Source organism: Mandrillus leucophaeus, unplaced genomic scaffold, assembly GCF_000951045.1.
Source record: "Mandrillus leucophaeus isolate KB7577 unplaced genomic scaffold, Mleu.le_1.0 Scaffold5, whole genome shotgun sequence".
NCBI lineage: Eukaryota > Metazoa > Chordata > Mammalia > Primates > Cercopithecidae > Mandrillus > Mandrillus leucophaeus.
Window position 1 is genome coordinate 533,190 of NW_012105364.1, and position 15,144 is coordinate 548,333.

The window sequence follows — 15,144 nt, forward strand, 5'->3', positions numbered from 1 at the left end:
ATGTAACTCTGTATGTGTTTGGTGGGCCCTGTCCTTGGCAGACCCTGGCTCTCTCCAGCTCTTTCTGGTTGGTCAAGGCTGTAAACAGCACAACAGTCTCACAAAATACCCCTAAGTAGGATCAAAATGTGGAAATATTCACTGTGTTTCAAAGGCATGTAGGTTCTGAGGTAGACATTGACTATCCACTGAGTGTGTCACTGGCTGTTCTTTACCTGTGGAAGAATAAAGACTGATGTGCCAACGTTCAAAGAAACTTGGATGTCCTAAATGTCTTGGAAGAGTCCTAGAGCCCCTTTTCTGTGCAGAATTACCGTGTTCAGTCCCATCATTGTAAGCAAAGCAGGGATTTCACTTTCCTAAATGTTGCCCCTGAAGCAGCTCATCTGTCATTTTTAGGTTGGTTCTCAGGGCTCTTGACATTCTGCTCAATCCAAACCCATGTCTCTTTCCACACCCCAAAAAAACTAGTCTGAGCACTCTCAGTCCCACCCTGGCTCTGCTGCCATCACTGTCACCACTCCGGGTTCTCCGCCTGGAGTGGACAGGAAGAAAAAGAAAAGGTACAGAATCAATGCTGGGGGTCATGGCCATGAAGAAGCAGCTTAGGCAACCCTAATCTCCTCTCATCCCCCTTCTCCCACTACTGCCTCTAGGGTAGACTATTTCTCATGATATTGTTTAGGGCAGTATGTTTTCCCACAGTTGTCTCCTACAGAGATTCTTCTTCTTCCCAGTTAGGCCCTTGGCGCCAGATTGACTACATTCCTTCCCACCAGAATCCCCTGGAACCTCCAGATGCCCAGTGAATCCCCTTCACGGCAGCCCCACTGCCTGACCTGATTCTGACCCAGCCCTGAGTTTGAGCTGTTGGGATTTTTGACTCCAGTCCAGTTCCCACACTCTTAGATAAGGGTGTCCTCTTCATGTATCCATTTGCTCCTGTGTGTGGCAGCATGGAGCACATATTACGCTTCTGGGGAATATTTGCTGAATAAAGAATACAAGAAAAACAACATGAAACATTTAAGCTTCTCAAAACACTTTTTAATATTCCATTTTCCCATCAAGACCAAAGTTGTACAAACAGGTATAAAATCCCCCACCTTCAGGGTGTGAGGCATCACTGTGTGTGGTCAAAGTCCCTCCTCCTCCCCTTTCCACGAGTTTTCAAGATGTGGCCCAGTCAGTGCTTTGCTGCCTTCTGTGACCTGTGAACCATGGCCAGCAAGAGGACTGGGGACATGGTGAGGTCCAGTGTGCCAGGAACACGGTAAATGCCCACAATGCGGGGGAGAGGACAATCCAGGGACAGGCTCAGCTGGAGGCCACACAGAGGAGAAATGTCACTCTGTCCCATCTTCCCTGCATTCAGCTGAGCTCAGACCAAGTGAGCACCTAAGAATCATTTACTCCCAAAGGATGTTTCAAGTGAGATGAAATGTTCTCTAACCACTATTCTCTCCGAAATTAGGGCGGCGGGGGTGGGGGTGGGGGGGTGGAAATCAAGCAGATGGTTGAATTGCCTTTCATTCCTTCATATTTGTCTAATTGTATGGCTCTTGGTTTTTATATAGCAGAAATAAAACAAAATGGCAATAAACCAACCTACAACCTGTGTACAAGATATAGCATACAAAACTGTCCCGGGGACTGGGACCAAAAGACTTCGATTCCCAGCCCTAAATTAGAGGTTCTGTTTTGTTAGGGAAGTTTGTTGTAAACAGCAGCTGAGAAGCCATTTATTTGACTTTGCCAAGAGACAGACAGCAATGCACAGACACTTATTTCATTGAACTGTAAATGGATAAGGTCAGGAGAGGAAAAAATCCTACTGTTTATGTAATAGAACCCTACTAAATGGTTTTAGGAAGGGACCAAAACTTAGGTAGTAGTCTACTTTCCAAGGCTGGAATTTTATATATATATATATATAGAGAGAGAGTAATAAATGAAATATTAGTAATCCATCCACTCGTTTTTCAGAGTCCAGCAATTTGATACCACCTTCCTCCCTATCCCACCCTAGTCCCGTTAGACTTGACTGCATTAAAGTAGTTGTTCAACCAAAACAGTCAGTACTGTTGCCTTCCTTTAGCATTTACATGAAAAGTCAAACTAGAGAGAAAAAATCCTTACACCTCCTCTCCACTAAAGCAACAGTGTAGAGAAAACTAAGCTCAGAATATACCAATAACATACCAAGGGAAAAAGTGAGTGTGACTGAGGGGACCCCAGCTACCAACCGGAGTAGGCCCTGCTAAACGGTAGTTATCTTCTTGTCCTTGGTGGCTTGCTTGATGGCAGCCTGCTCGCAGATGATCTCTTTGAGCCGCTGCAGCCTCATGTTCTGGGTGGTCAGTTCCCCCACCCCTGTCTGGCTGCGGTGCAGCAGGGTCAGGGCGTGGATGTACTCCAGCTCCGTGTACTTCACACCCTGGTCCACCACCAGGTTCAGGAGCTCGTCAGCTGTGTTGTAAAGCATCTCGTAGTACTGCCTGAGAAAGCAAGAGAGAACACTGCTCACCAGCTCCACCATTGGTAACATCCGTCTCGAGGGGACAAATGTGCTGTCCATACATTGATTCCTCTACTTACTTCATAAAAATTGATCAGCAGGCAGTGTTCTAGGCCCCACCAATAGAATAAAGAACATGACAGCCACAAGCTCTGTCCTTTGGAGCTCACAGGAGCTCTCTTCAGGAGAAGTCTAAGTGAGGACCCAGGGAGGCTGCATACCTTTCAGTGGCTCAGTGCATTCTACATTGTTTGCTAATTTTGCATTTACCGTGGGAGAGAGGAAAGAAAAGTAGGGGCACAGCCTGAAGAAGGAGAGAAGGCATTGTTAACAGGTTTTTGTCTCATTCAATCCCTCATTCATTCATTATTCATTGGAGGTTTTGTGAAATACTGTACATGGTTTTCTGCTCCATAAAGTGGGTTAATAATAGTACCTACCTCTTGGGGTTATTGAAATAGTTAATTAATACATACAAAGCACTCAGAGTGGTGGTGCTTCATAAAGATTAACTATTAGTATTAGAACTATAATGATGCTAATGTGTGATAGTAATGTGATAAAATTAATAGTAGTACATAAGGATGGGCAAGACACAGCCCCTTTCCTCAAGTAGCTCAGAGACAAGGAGGAAAGGTCCTGGAAAGCAGAGACAGAAGGATTTCAGTGCTGTTGACCAAGTTCATTCCCATGCACTGTGCCACTTACCCCTCACTCCACCCAGGGGCTATGCCTGCCTTTTCCCAGACACACAGACCAGAGCATGGAGAAGTTAGAGGGCTTGCCCATGGCACAAAGACAGGGGCTGACTATGCCAGGATCTGAATCCAGGTTTTCTGACTCTAAGTTCAAGAATGTTTTTTCATGGACATTTGACAACTCCCAAGAATATTCTATGTGCCATAAGTGAGGTCCTAGTACCGTGACTTAATAGCAGAAGAGGAGAAATTGCACCATGTTGAGGGGATGGTGTGGGACTGAGGAAGACGTCCTATGGGTAAGATTCTGTCAGGCAGGGCTTCCAGGAAGGAAATTCTAGTTGGAGGGAAGAGCGTGAGAAAAGGCATGGATGAGTAATCTGGTTAGACTGGGGAGTGCAGAGCAATAGCAGAAAGTCCTGGGATAAGGCAGTTGAAGCCTCTGAACATCAGGCTATGACTTTAGACCTAGTTAAGCCAATAAAGGACTTCCTTTTTCCAGAGATCAGAGGTGCCATTCAAAGTTGTGCTTCTGGAAGACTAATGTGACAACGGGATGCAGAATGGTCTGGGAGGGCATTGGTTACAATTCTAGCAGAAAGAGGAGACTTGACAGCCACTTAACGGCAAGGCCATTGGCCTGGGTGGTGGAGAAAGACTTGTGCCTGTAACAGAAATACGCAATAGAGTGATTCTTCAATGCAGCGAGAAGATGAAGGTGGGAGTCAGGAAGTGGAGAAGACAACCACTCACCATTCTTTAAACCAATACTGTGCCACTGCTCTCTCTCAGAGTCTACTGGACTCTGAGGCTGTGACTTGCACAGCCACTCCAAATTACCCAGGGGGTCAAGTTCAACACAGACTCTGAGCCAGCAAGGCTTATCACAGCTTGTCAGCGAAATGAAGAGTGTTACTCACTTCTCTCTGACGTGAAGGGTAACTTTGCCAAGATGGAGGGGACAGAATGAGGCAGTGTGCTCAAGGCAACTCTTGGGGGTGAAAGAATCTTCCGGACCAAACAGGATCAGTGGCTCAGAAATCCTGTATTATTAGACTCAGGGCTGTGAATTTGTTTCTTTCTCATCACGAACATTTTGAAGAAAAAGAGCCTCCTACGGGGAAATGAAGCTATCCTTGTGGTAAGAAATACATTCTAGGAGCTCCATAATTTCAGGCCTGTTTTACTGAATTGCTGGTGCAAGGGGAATGTGGTCAGGAAGAGCTGCAGTGTCTTTTCACACAGTTAGCTTCTTTTCCTCCTGCTAAGCCTCCTTTTCTAACTAACACACTCTTTTAAAAAATAGGGGAAAGAATAATCTTTTGTGACTATTCCCCAAATAGTGGCAGAAATGCAAAGGGCTCTTTGTAGATTGGTAAGTTAATGAGGATCTCCTGGGAGCAAATCGGTCAGCATCCTTGTGTACAGGGGGCTAATTTTTCTTTTTTTTTTTGAGATGGAGTCTCGCTCTGTTGCCCAGGCTGGAGTGCAGTGGCACAATCTCGGCTCACTCCAAGCTCTGCCTCCCGGGTTCACACCATTCTCCTGCCTCAGCCTCCTGAGTAGCTAGGACTACAGGCGCCCACCAACACGCCTGACTAATTTTTTTGTATTTTTATAGAGACGGGGTTTCACTGTGTTAGCCAGGATGGTCTCGATCTCCTGACCTCGTGATCTGCCCGCCTTGGCCTCCCAAAGTGCTGGGATTACAGGTGTGAGCCACCGCACCCGGCACAGGGGGCTAATTTTCTACAGTGGTTTCAAACGATGTTCATTTTGGCATCACAGAACCAGATATATAGCAATCACTGGTCGAGGGCGACCCTGAATATAGACAGAAATGCTTGGTAGAAGAGGAGAAAAAACTCCACTTCCAGAGGTGTGAGACCCCAGTATCAGCTACAATCAGTAAATCTTTTGAAGTTTCATGTTTAGCATAAAACTCACATGAAGTTTGCATTCTACTCCTCAATGTATCTGCTGTAATTTAAATACAGTTTCTAAGAAAAACTTGATGCTGCAGGAAGATGCATCATATTAATATTTATCCTACAGCTTTGCATGTCCCCTGGCTCTCACTGATATTGGCCCCTATTTTGAGAAATGATGCCCTATGTCATCTAACTCTGTTTCCTGTAGATGCACAGGTGAAGGAGAGAGTTGTCTATTAATGAAACTTCCTAAGAGTATACATTTTTAAAAATTGCCCAAGAAGAGCTCATGCATGCATTGAGATTCACCAAATGAAATGAGAGCGAATCTGGGGCTCACGATTTTTTTAAAGCTAGAAGGAACTTGAAAGCTGTGGTTTCAAGACTAGCAGTTCTTGAACTTCAGGGTACCTAACTAAGAATTACCTTGGGGTGCTTATGAAAAGTGCAGATTCCTGAGGCCCAATCCCCAGATACGTGCTTTTTAAAGGTTCTGAACCAGCCACGACTCAGCCAGACTCTGTTCGGTAGACGAACAGTTACAGAACTACTGTCTCCTCCAGCCAAGGACCTAAACACATCAGGGAAGGCTACAGAAGCAATAAAAGGTTTGTGATGCTTTTTACTGAGATTAAACCAAAATAACTGGATTTCTTTGTATTAGGATGTTGGTATTTTTATCATTTATCTTAAGAAGCAACACTGAACCCATCATGCCAGATGAAATTGGATTTCTTTTGAAAAATCTGATGAATTGTTTCCAGGGATACTGGCTGCTTTTCTACAGAGGCTGTTGTTCCACGCTGGGAGCAAACAACAAAACAAAGATGCCTGCATTTCTACTCCTGGCTCGTCCAGTGTGATGAGTGATAAAGGGCATGCTGCTTAAGTCCTTAATGTTTCAATATCCTCTGTGCAATGAAGACCTTTATAAATCCCAGAATGACAGTCTGAAGTGGACTGAGAGACTAAGAGTCCTCAAGAGCCTCAGATGAACAGTGCCCCTGACTTGCAAAGCGAGTTATTCAACAAAATTGACAGGTAACTGATGGTGTATTTTCTATAGTTACGGAGAAAAAATTCCTCCATAACCATGATGATATATTAGATCATAAAGAATCATAAATATTTAAAGACAGAACAAAATTCATTTATCTTTCAGAATGGTACCCAGGGGCAAAGATGACTAAACTGACATAGCAACAGTTTCACTTGGAGGTGGGGAAAAGATGCTACCAGGTGCCCTGAAGAGAAAATAGAAAAATGCCCCAAACTATACCATTAGAATGAGCTTCCATGATGAACACTGACAGACCGAAATGAAATCATGTCACCCAATAGGGATAAGTAATTTATCAACACTTATTGAGGCCCCAGGAAATTGAAAGCTTGGTCTTCATTATTGAGCATTAAAATAGCAGTCATGGCTTCCAGGGCAACACGTTTTCCATTTGATGACACTTTGCTCGGGCTGCCTGGATGGGATCAGTGAATGCACATTTGATTGAGACATTTTCTGGCTCAGGGCTTGTAGCCCTTCACAGCCTCTTCATAGCCTACAATATTCAGCAGCCAATTGCTAGATGTACACCAAATATCTTATTCTGGAGACCAAAGAGTTTCATGTCACCCTGGTGTATGGAACGTTCTGGAAGGAGATGTGTGCCTTGCTGTGGTTTCTCCTACCCTTTGCTGTGTGCCTTTGAGCAGCAGTTCCCAAAGTATTATGAGCAGAGAGGGTGAGGGAGTGGAGCGACAAAGAAACGGAGGTGTGACTTCACAGACTGGTCTTATGTGCAGAGTCTAGAACATGACAATGTTTATGCTTTGTTCTGGTGCAAACAGATCATTTTCTCTTATCTTCCTCATGTTTGCTTTATCAACAGACTGTTCTCTGTGGCTTTTTCTTTTGTGCTTTATTTTAACGGTATAGCACTGCGACTCTTTCTCCCCCATACATTCTGTTTGAAAGCATTTCTACCAGGAAGGAAATGCAAGGTATTTTGGAAAGGTGGGCAGATATTTTTAAAGTTTTAAAATAAAATTTTATCTTCCTCTGATTGGAAAGTTAATACATGTGCCATATAGAATATGTGGGCCACAGAGAAAGATTTCTCAGAATTCCATCATAAAGACAAACCACAGTTTGGCATATTTTCTTGTAGTTTGCCCCCACCACATGTAGGGTTCTAGCCAATTTTTTTCTTATAGTTGAAATATTTAGGTTGAAACACAATTGGATACTTCAATTGTTTCCAATTATAAAGACTTACTTTCTCAGGGACAGATTTCTAAAAACAGAATTAGTTAAAAGATAAGTATATTATTGAGGACACTCGACAATGCTGCCAAGTTGCTTTCTAAAAAAGCTCTATCGATTTATCCTCCTATCAACAACATATGGGCAGCATCTAACTCACATTCTTTTGAATTTGCATGAGGTTGAACAATTTTTCATCGACTTGTTTTTAATGTATGTAGGTATGTGTGTATGTATAGATGAATTGTTGGTATCTTTCGATCTTTAAGTATTAGTGCTTTTCTGACTTCTCTTTCAGAGCTTTTCATAAATTTTCATAGACAAGAGGCCAGGGAGTTTTGTCATCCCTGGTTCTACCTCCCACGTTGGCATACTCAGTGCAAAAATTAGTACTGTGTCTCTGAAAGTGATTAGAAAGTTTCAGTTCCCTGCTTTGCAAATTGAGGGAAGAAATATTCACTAACATAAACTATTCCCACCATGGCAACTCTTGTTCCTGTACTTGTAGGCGTTCAATAAACTTTGCCTGTAGGGGTGACAGCAAGGCCCTGACTGGGGAACTGTCCAAGGTCCCTGAGGAAAGCTTTGCCTGTTGCCTTCCTTTACTTTGTAGAATTCAGGTCCTAGATCCCGGGATGGAAACTGTGTTTTAAAATATATAGCTACATCTCGTGCTGGGTTTTGGAATCTGTCTTGATTGTAGAATATTAATAATAATGTCTAGCTTTTAGGTGCATTTAAATCCTTTTAAATAGGTACTACAATTATCTACATTATACATATGAGAAAACTGAGCTCTACAGAGTATGAGTGATTTGTCTAAGGCCTCAAAATGAAAGACTTTGAGCCCTGTATTTACTCTAAAACCACCTTAATACAAAAATATCTGAAACTATAAAAAGCAAAAGAACTGAAAAGAATATTTTTATCGCTGACTCATTTGAGTCTTGAGTACACAAATATGAATTAAATAAAATTCCCATACTCAGCTCTGCCTTTCATTGTAATGCAATGAGCCAGTATTGTGGCGATTCAAATTCGTTTGTACAAACTTTGCGGTTATATTTGAACAACACTGGATTTCATCTGGGAATTCGGTGCTCTAAACCAAGTAATGCAGTCATGTTGTAAATTTAACACTTAATTTGGGAGTTTACAGGAAAGATTTTTTGGCTTTTTATTTCTTTTTATTTCTTTTATTTCTTCCTTTTTTGCCCCTTCAAGCTGGTAATGGATGAAGTAACCTTTCTTTCCAAAAGTTGACTGTCCCTCTGATTCAGTACATTTTTGGGGAAGGGAGACAATTATTTTCATTGTAAAGACTTTCTCTTGTAGTCCTTCCCAAGATAAAGTTCCAGTATTAATGTCAACAAATGAATTATGTGCTGAATCTGACTTTTGAAATACAAATTTGAGAGGGAGAAAAATTGAGCTGAATAAAACTTAGTATTGACCATAGCTCCCAACATTATTTTTAGCCAATATCTATAGCATTTTGAGCACTTTAATAAAAACCCAATGGTAGACAAGTCACTAAGTTGTCAAGTGAAGCAATGAACTCCTGTATTCTCCACCCACTCAGTGGTACCTATGATAATAACAGGGAAATGACAAGAGAAAAAAGAGTAATCCATAAACCAGATAATCATCCATAAATAATTGAGAGGTCATGGTTATAACATAACAACTTAGTGAGGTAAATATTTAAGAGATCAACTAAACTCAGATCCTGGATAAGTCTTTCATTCCTCACTACTAACTAGCCATGTGACCTTGAGCAAATACCATCAGCTCTCTGGATCTATTTCTCAAGTCCAGAGCAGAAAGGTTACAGCAGATGCTATATAAGCACTGGCATTTTTGGATTTTAAACCTTTACAGCATCCCCTGCTTGGTCCTTTAAAATCATGGGGCTCTCATCAGAATTAGCTGATGCTGTTTTTCTTCAAGCAATGGTAGACAAGAGGCAGTAGCAATTGATTTGAAAACTCTGAACAAGTGTAATCTCAGCTCAAATGGACTTTCCAGACCAATAATAAAATGGATGGTAATCTGTGTGTCAGAAGAATAAATTAGTTTATTAAAAAGTGTTATCTAATTGCTCTTATTTGTATTCCCCTTCGAAGAGCTTAGAGTTTATTACAAATATGATTGAAAATTCTAATTTAAAATGAGCTGAAGTTATTTTCATTTTAGGAATGAGAAAACTAAGGTAGAGAAAAGCTAAATAATTTTCAGACAGTTCATGGCACAATTAGGTGTATATTCTATATCGGGGTAGTGGTTTTTTTTTTTTTTTTTTTCCACTTCTCACAACAGATTGTACAGGTTTTTGCTGTGATCAGGACATGCTAGAAGCAAAGAATGGTCTTTAGAAAAGATATTGCCTATATTCCCTCAGCTGGTGGCAGCAGAAAATCATTCAAGAGGTAAAGATAGCCTGGGAGTCTGTTGCTTTAAGGCTTGCTTGGGCTTCTTTGATCGGTCATGTACCTACCTGTTTTTTATATATAGTGACACATGCACGCACCCACCCTTTGTCAATGGCGCTATCCTTAAATGGCAGTTACCAGTTACCTCTTGGCCTTGTTCTGATAACCATCACGCCTCGGCAGTACTGCAGGGGTTGGGCTCTCCTGGGAGGCGCTGAAAGTTAAAATCAGCTGTTTCACTCCTCTCAGGAAGGTATCCTGACATTTTTGATAGAGAGCAGCAGCTAGAGCCTTGCTTTATTTCTCATCAGAAAATAAAACCACTTGAAACAAAGAAACTCCTCCAGGACATCCCCATCAGTGTCGAGATGATGACACACTCCCAGGCTTGGTTACAGTCATTGAAATGGGGCTAAAATTTCTTTTTGTTTCCTTAGCTAGCTAGCAACTTTGCTCCCCGCCTTTGGAACACATTCTAAATTTATAAACATCTATGGTTGAAATGTCCTCTTCAACAACTTAAGGATTCATATGTCACTCTCCGCTACATCAGATAATTTTTTAAATTAAGTTTTCTACAACAGGGCTGGAGAAAGATCTGCATTTGAAATTCAGTACAATTAAAACTGTGTCTCTTTGGTCTGGCACTGCCTTTGGTCAAACCCTATTTGTATGAATAATTATTCAGTCCATTAAGAAGTCTGCTCAACTCCTTCTCCCATTTTGAAGGTTTTAATAAATATTGATCAGGCACATTTCTGTTTGCACTTGCCAAGACAATTCTGATGGATTCATCTTCTGATGTTATCAAATAATGAAATATGAAAGAGTGAATAGAATTACCCTCTTGTTCTGTGATTTTTTATTTAGGGCCTTCATTTTACTTTCATAATTGTGTTTGTCTCATACTTCTGTAAATGTTCTTTTGATTATCAAAAGGTGAGTCCAGGTTAAGGAATGCTATTCTGGGCTGAATATCACTTTAGAGTCTTTTCAGTTTAAGAAAATAGTTAATCAAATATCACTTTAGAGAGTCTTTCTGATTTTTAAAGACAATTTATCTAATATCATAGGTTGATAAAAAGGACATTGTATTATATACTTTGGTGACCACAAAGCTACATATCATTTAACCCAATTAGCACAAGACTCTTGTAGTGTGTATTAGCTACATTTTTCAGATTAGCAATCCGGGAAACAACTGCTGAGAGGCCCTACGGCTTTTTCAATTTTTAGTAATAAAATCACATCATTAATTTTTAAATAAATAATGCAAAGGATTTCTTCAAAGCAAAACCTAATGCTTAGGAAACTCCAATAACATTTTAAATGTTAATATGATATAGAAAGGTATAGTCCTTGGCTTCAAGAAGCTTTATTTATTTATTTTTAAAATCCAATCCAGGCCCAGATCAAAAATACCCAAGGCATGAAGCAAACATTTTAATTTAAAGTAAAGGAAATCTAGGGTTTGGCAGTCTGCCTGCCTGCCCTTGTCTCCTGGTACATAAGAAGGGCACAAAGAGTTGGAGTGCCCTAGACAAGGGATAAAAACAACGCTTCTGCTCCAAATGACGACCAGGGTTGGAAATGAGATTTTGAAGTGAATGGGTAAGGGGCTTCCTGTATTTATAATACTGGATCTTGCCCTACCTGTGGGTATGTGAGGAGAATGGTCAGTGGCAACAGGCATGGCCTGCATGGCTTTGATGGGAACATATGCTCCCATCAACGAGAGCATGATGAGCATGATGCCAGCGAGGCCAAGGTAATGGTTGATTGGGGCAGGTGCCAATTCGTTCTATTTTTTGGCCACTGACTCTGCCCCTAGCCAGCTATTTCACAATGATGTTAAGACAGGGCTGGGGGAGGCTGAATGGAGAGTTCACTGCAACCTACTACAGCTGCTGGGAGTCTTAAGACGCAAGGACTGCTATTCAGCCATCACTTGGCTGAGTCACTCAAACCCTGATTCCTGACCTTCTGGTCCTGGTTAGTGACTCTAGCACAGTTCTTGAAATTGTAGATCTCTCTGTCTTGCTGAGACACAAGATCACTTCTTACAGGACTGAAGGGCCACAAAGGAAAATGATTTCGTAGAAGAACCAAAAAACTCTGGAATATTTGAGAAGTGTGAGCATATGCAAATCAGCAGGTCCCACTGGCAAACACTTGAGGGTGTATTAACTAAGGCCTTAGGTAATTTATGAAAGACAGAAAAGCTAAATAAACCAAAGCTACAAAATGGGCCACCTGAGATTCAAGGACATGTGACTCAGAACAGATGTCAATTAGAAAAATAATAGACTAACTAGAAAGGAGCTAATGGAAATATGAACAGTATCCAGCAGGTTTAATTAAAGACCCAAATACTCTGACAAACGTGATGGATAGCTTTGGATAACAATGTGAATTTGGTGGATGAAAAGACTACCGTGGCTGATATATATTTGAATGTCAGTGAACCATTTGATGCAGTGCCTCTAGAAAAATATAACTAGCAAAATGAATTTATTCTGAATGGTTACCCTCGATAGGACACAAGCTGAAAAACAAACAGAGGGTAATGATAACGGCAAGTCAACAAATGCAGAAGAGAAGCATCTAGTGAATGCTAAGGATGCTGGCTTTAGAACTGATCTCACTTAATACCTTCATTAATGCACAGGAAGATACAGAGTGGTGAAAGGGGCCAATGTTAGTGAACGGGGAAGGGCTGTGAACGGCAACAAAAAAGGAAAAATCACATCAAGGACCCCAGGGAATCTGGAATTATGGGAAGCAAGTAATGAAAGGCGATTCATCTTAGAAAAACCCAAGTGAATTTGTTTGGGAGAAATTCTAACCTCCTATATTTATTCAATAGTTGGGAGAAACCTTAGAACAGGTGGGTGAATGGTCACTGGGTGGGGGGGAGGAGGAGGTGGGTGTGTTGGGGTGGGTGGTAAGGGCCATGGAACCAGAGCATTTCTTATTTCCTATTTAAAAAGTACACTTTCTGTAATCCCAGCACTTTGGGAGGCCAAGGTAGGTGGATCATCTGAGGTCAGGAGTTCGAGGCCAGCCTGGCCAACATGGCAAAACTATGTCTTTACCAAAAATATAAAAAATTAGCTGGGCGTGCTAGTGTGCACCTGTAGTCCCACCTACTTGGGAGGCAGAGGCAGGAGAATTGGTTGAACCTGGGAGGTGGAGGTTGCAGTGAGCCAAGATCATGCCATTGCACTCCAGCCTGAGTGACAGAGCGGGACTCCATCTTAGAAAAAATAATTAAAAAATAAAGTAGAAGAAAAAGTACCAGCTATAGAGCAAGGAAGTGACAATGATTTGTCTTTGTTGTACTTCATAGTTCTTCTTTTGCTTTATACTGTAAGCCAATTGAAAGAAAATCAGAAAAGAGGCTCAGATGGGATTAAAGGGACAGGAGGTTGGGGGAAAATAGAAGATTAAAAGAGATTCAGGTCAATTTTTGCTCAAATGTCTGCTTGTCAATAAGCGAGGTTTTCCCTGACCACCTTTATTTTAAATGATACTTGCTCCATCCTCATCAAGCTTTGTCCTTTAAATAAGCTTTAATTTTCTTTTTAGCATTCATCTCCATCTAAAAAATGTATTTCCAAAATATATTTAAAATTATATATTTAAATATAAAATCAGAGATACTTTGATCAGCATATACAATGGTTAAGATCATGGACTCAGGAGCCAGTGGCCTGGGATTTCAACCCAATTCTGCCTCTTCCTATTTGTATGACTTTGGACAAGTTATTAATCTCTCTGTGTCTTGTTCTCTTCATCTGAGAAAAGGAAATAGTAACATAGGATTGCTCCAAGGCTTAAATGATTAAGAACAGTGGCTACACAGAGTAAGAATGTAGAAGCATTTAGTACATAAACAAGTATCTGCTTCCCCCTCCTCCAGTGCAGGTTCTATTAGAGCGGAGCTGACTTCTGTTTTTCTTTTGTTTTCTTTTTGAGATGGAGTCTCGCTCTGTCGCCCAGGCTGGAGTGCAGTGGCGTGATCTCTGCTCACTGCAAGCTCCGTCTCCCGGGTTCACGCCATTCTCTAGAGCAGGGCTGAATTCTATATTCAACTTGCTCTTACCCCTTGGTCTAAGGAGACGGTAACTAGTGAGTGCTGAGTAAATGAAAAAGAATGAATGAATGAATGAGAGAGCTGATAGTCTATACATGTCATTAAGTATGGCATACGATCTAAAAAGCAGTCTATGATTCTCTGACACTGGGAAGAGAGGAACTATGAATGAAATAATTGATCCATATAAAACACAAAACGTTATTCTGATGTAACTCCAGGGGGAGATGGTCAGGATAATGGTTGCTAATGGAAAAGGGGGTGACACAGAGATCCATGTTTTGGCTAGTGATCTGTAATCCTTCTCAGCTTTTCATTCTCTGGCAGATTTAGACACGAATCCTACATCTTTTACCTAAAATGCATGACTGGAAATTTCTGAACCTGTCTCAACTTCAGTTTTTTCATTTAGGCATGGGATAAATAATATTACATCACATTAGGTTTGAAGACTAATCAAATGATATGATAGAACACCTGCTATGTAATATAATACAAATGATAAAAATAATTGCTAACTTTGGTTGCATACTCCTCTGTAGTCTGTACTGGCCAACGTTCATGTATACATTATCTCTAAGGGTCTCACAGTTGTATGAGGTATCACATCCTCCGTACCGAAATACATTTTAAAAAACATTCCCTCGACTCAGAAGAAGAGGGGTTTCTTTTCTTTCTATAAGATTAACCCTATGCCTTTGATCCTCACCCCTCCCAATGCTTTCAAGACTCTGCTGGGTTTTTGTTTTGTTTTTAATTCTTGTATCCAGTATCTTCCCTTTTCACTGGTTCTTTCATGTCTGCTTCAAACATCCTTCTGCTTCTCACATTTTGGAAAAACAAATCAAGAAACAAACCCCAAACCCTTTACGTGATCCCATGTCCACTCCATCTCTCCTTTTGTGTCTTTTCTCCCTTTCATTGTTGAATTTCTGGAACAAATCATTTGTATTCACTGCCTGTCCTTTCTATGCCTCCACTGCATCTATGAAAACGGTCATCAACGACGTCCTCATGGACACACACAGCGGCTTTTCCTAAGTCCTCTTTTCCTTGACAGTTTTCCATCCTAAACCCAACTGTCATGGAGCCACATTTCTTTTTTCTTTTTCTTTTCTTTTTTTTTTTTTTGAGATGGAGTCTCACTCTGTCGCCCAGGCTGGAGTGCAGTGGCGCGATCTCGGCTCGCTGCAAGCTCTGCCTCCGGGG

General features: G+C 41.2%; 1 protein-coding gene across 2 annotated transcripts in view; it reads right to left on the minus strand.

Annotated features, from left to right (window-relative positions):
* Positions 1-1,025: 1,025 nt before the first annotated feature.
* EXOC4 (exocyst complex component 4) overlaps positions 1,026-15,144 on the minus strand; it is an 870,987-nt gene continuing 856,868 nt past the window's right edge. For both annotated transcript variants that reach the window (XM_011995827.1, XM_011995828.1), the window contains one exon: positions 1,026-2,498. In XM_011995827.1, coding sequence (XP_011851217.1) covers positions 2,261-2,498 — 238 coding nt within the window. In that variant the 3' untranslated portion in view covers positions 1,026-2,260. The remainder of the gene's footprint in view (positions 2,499-15,144) is intronic.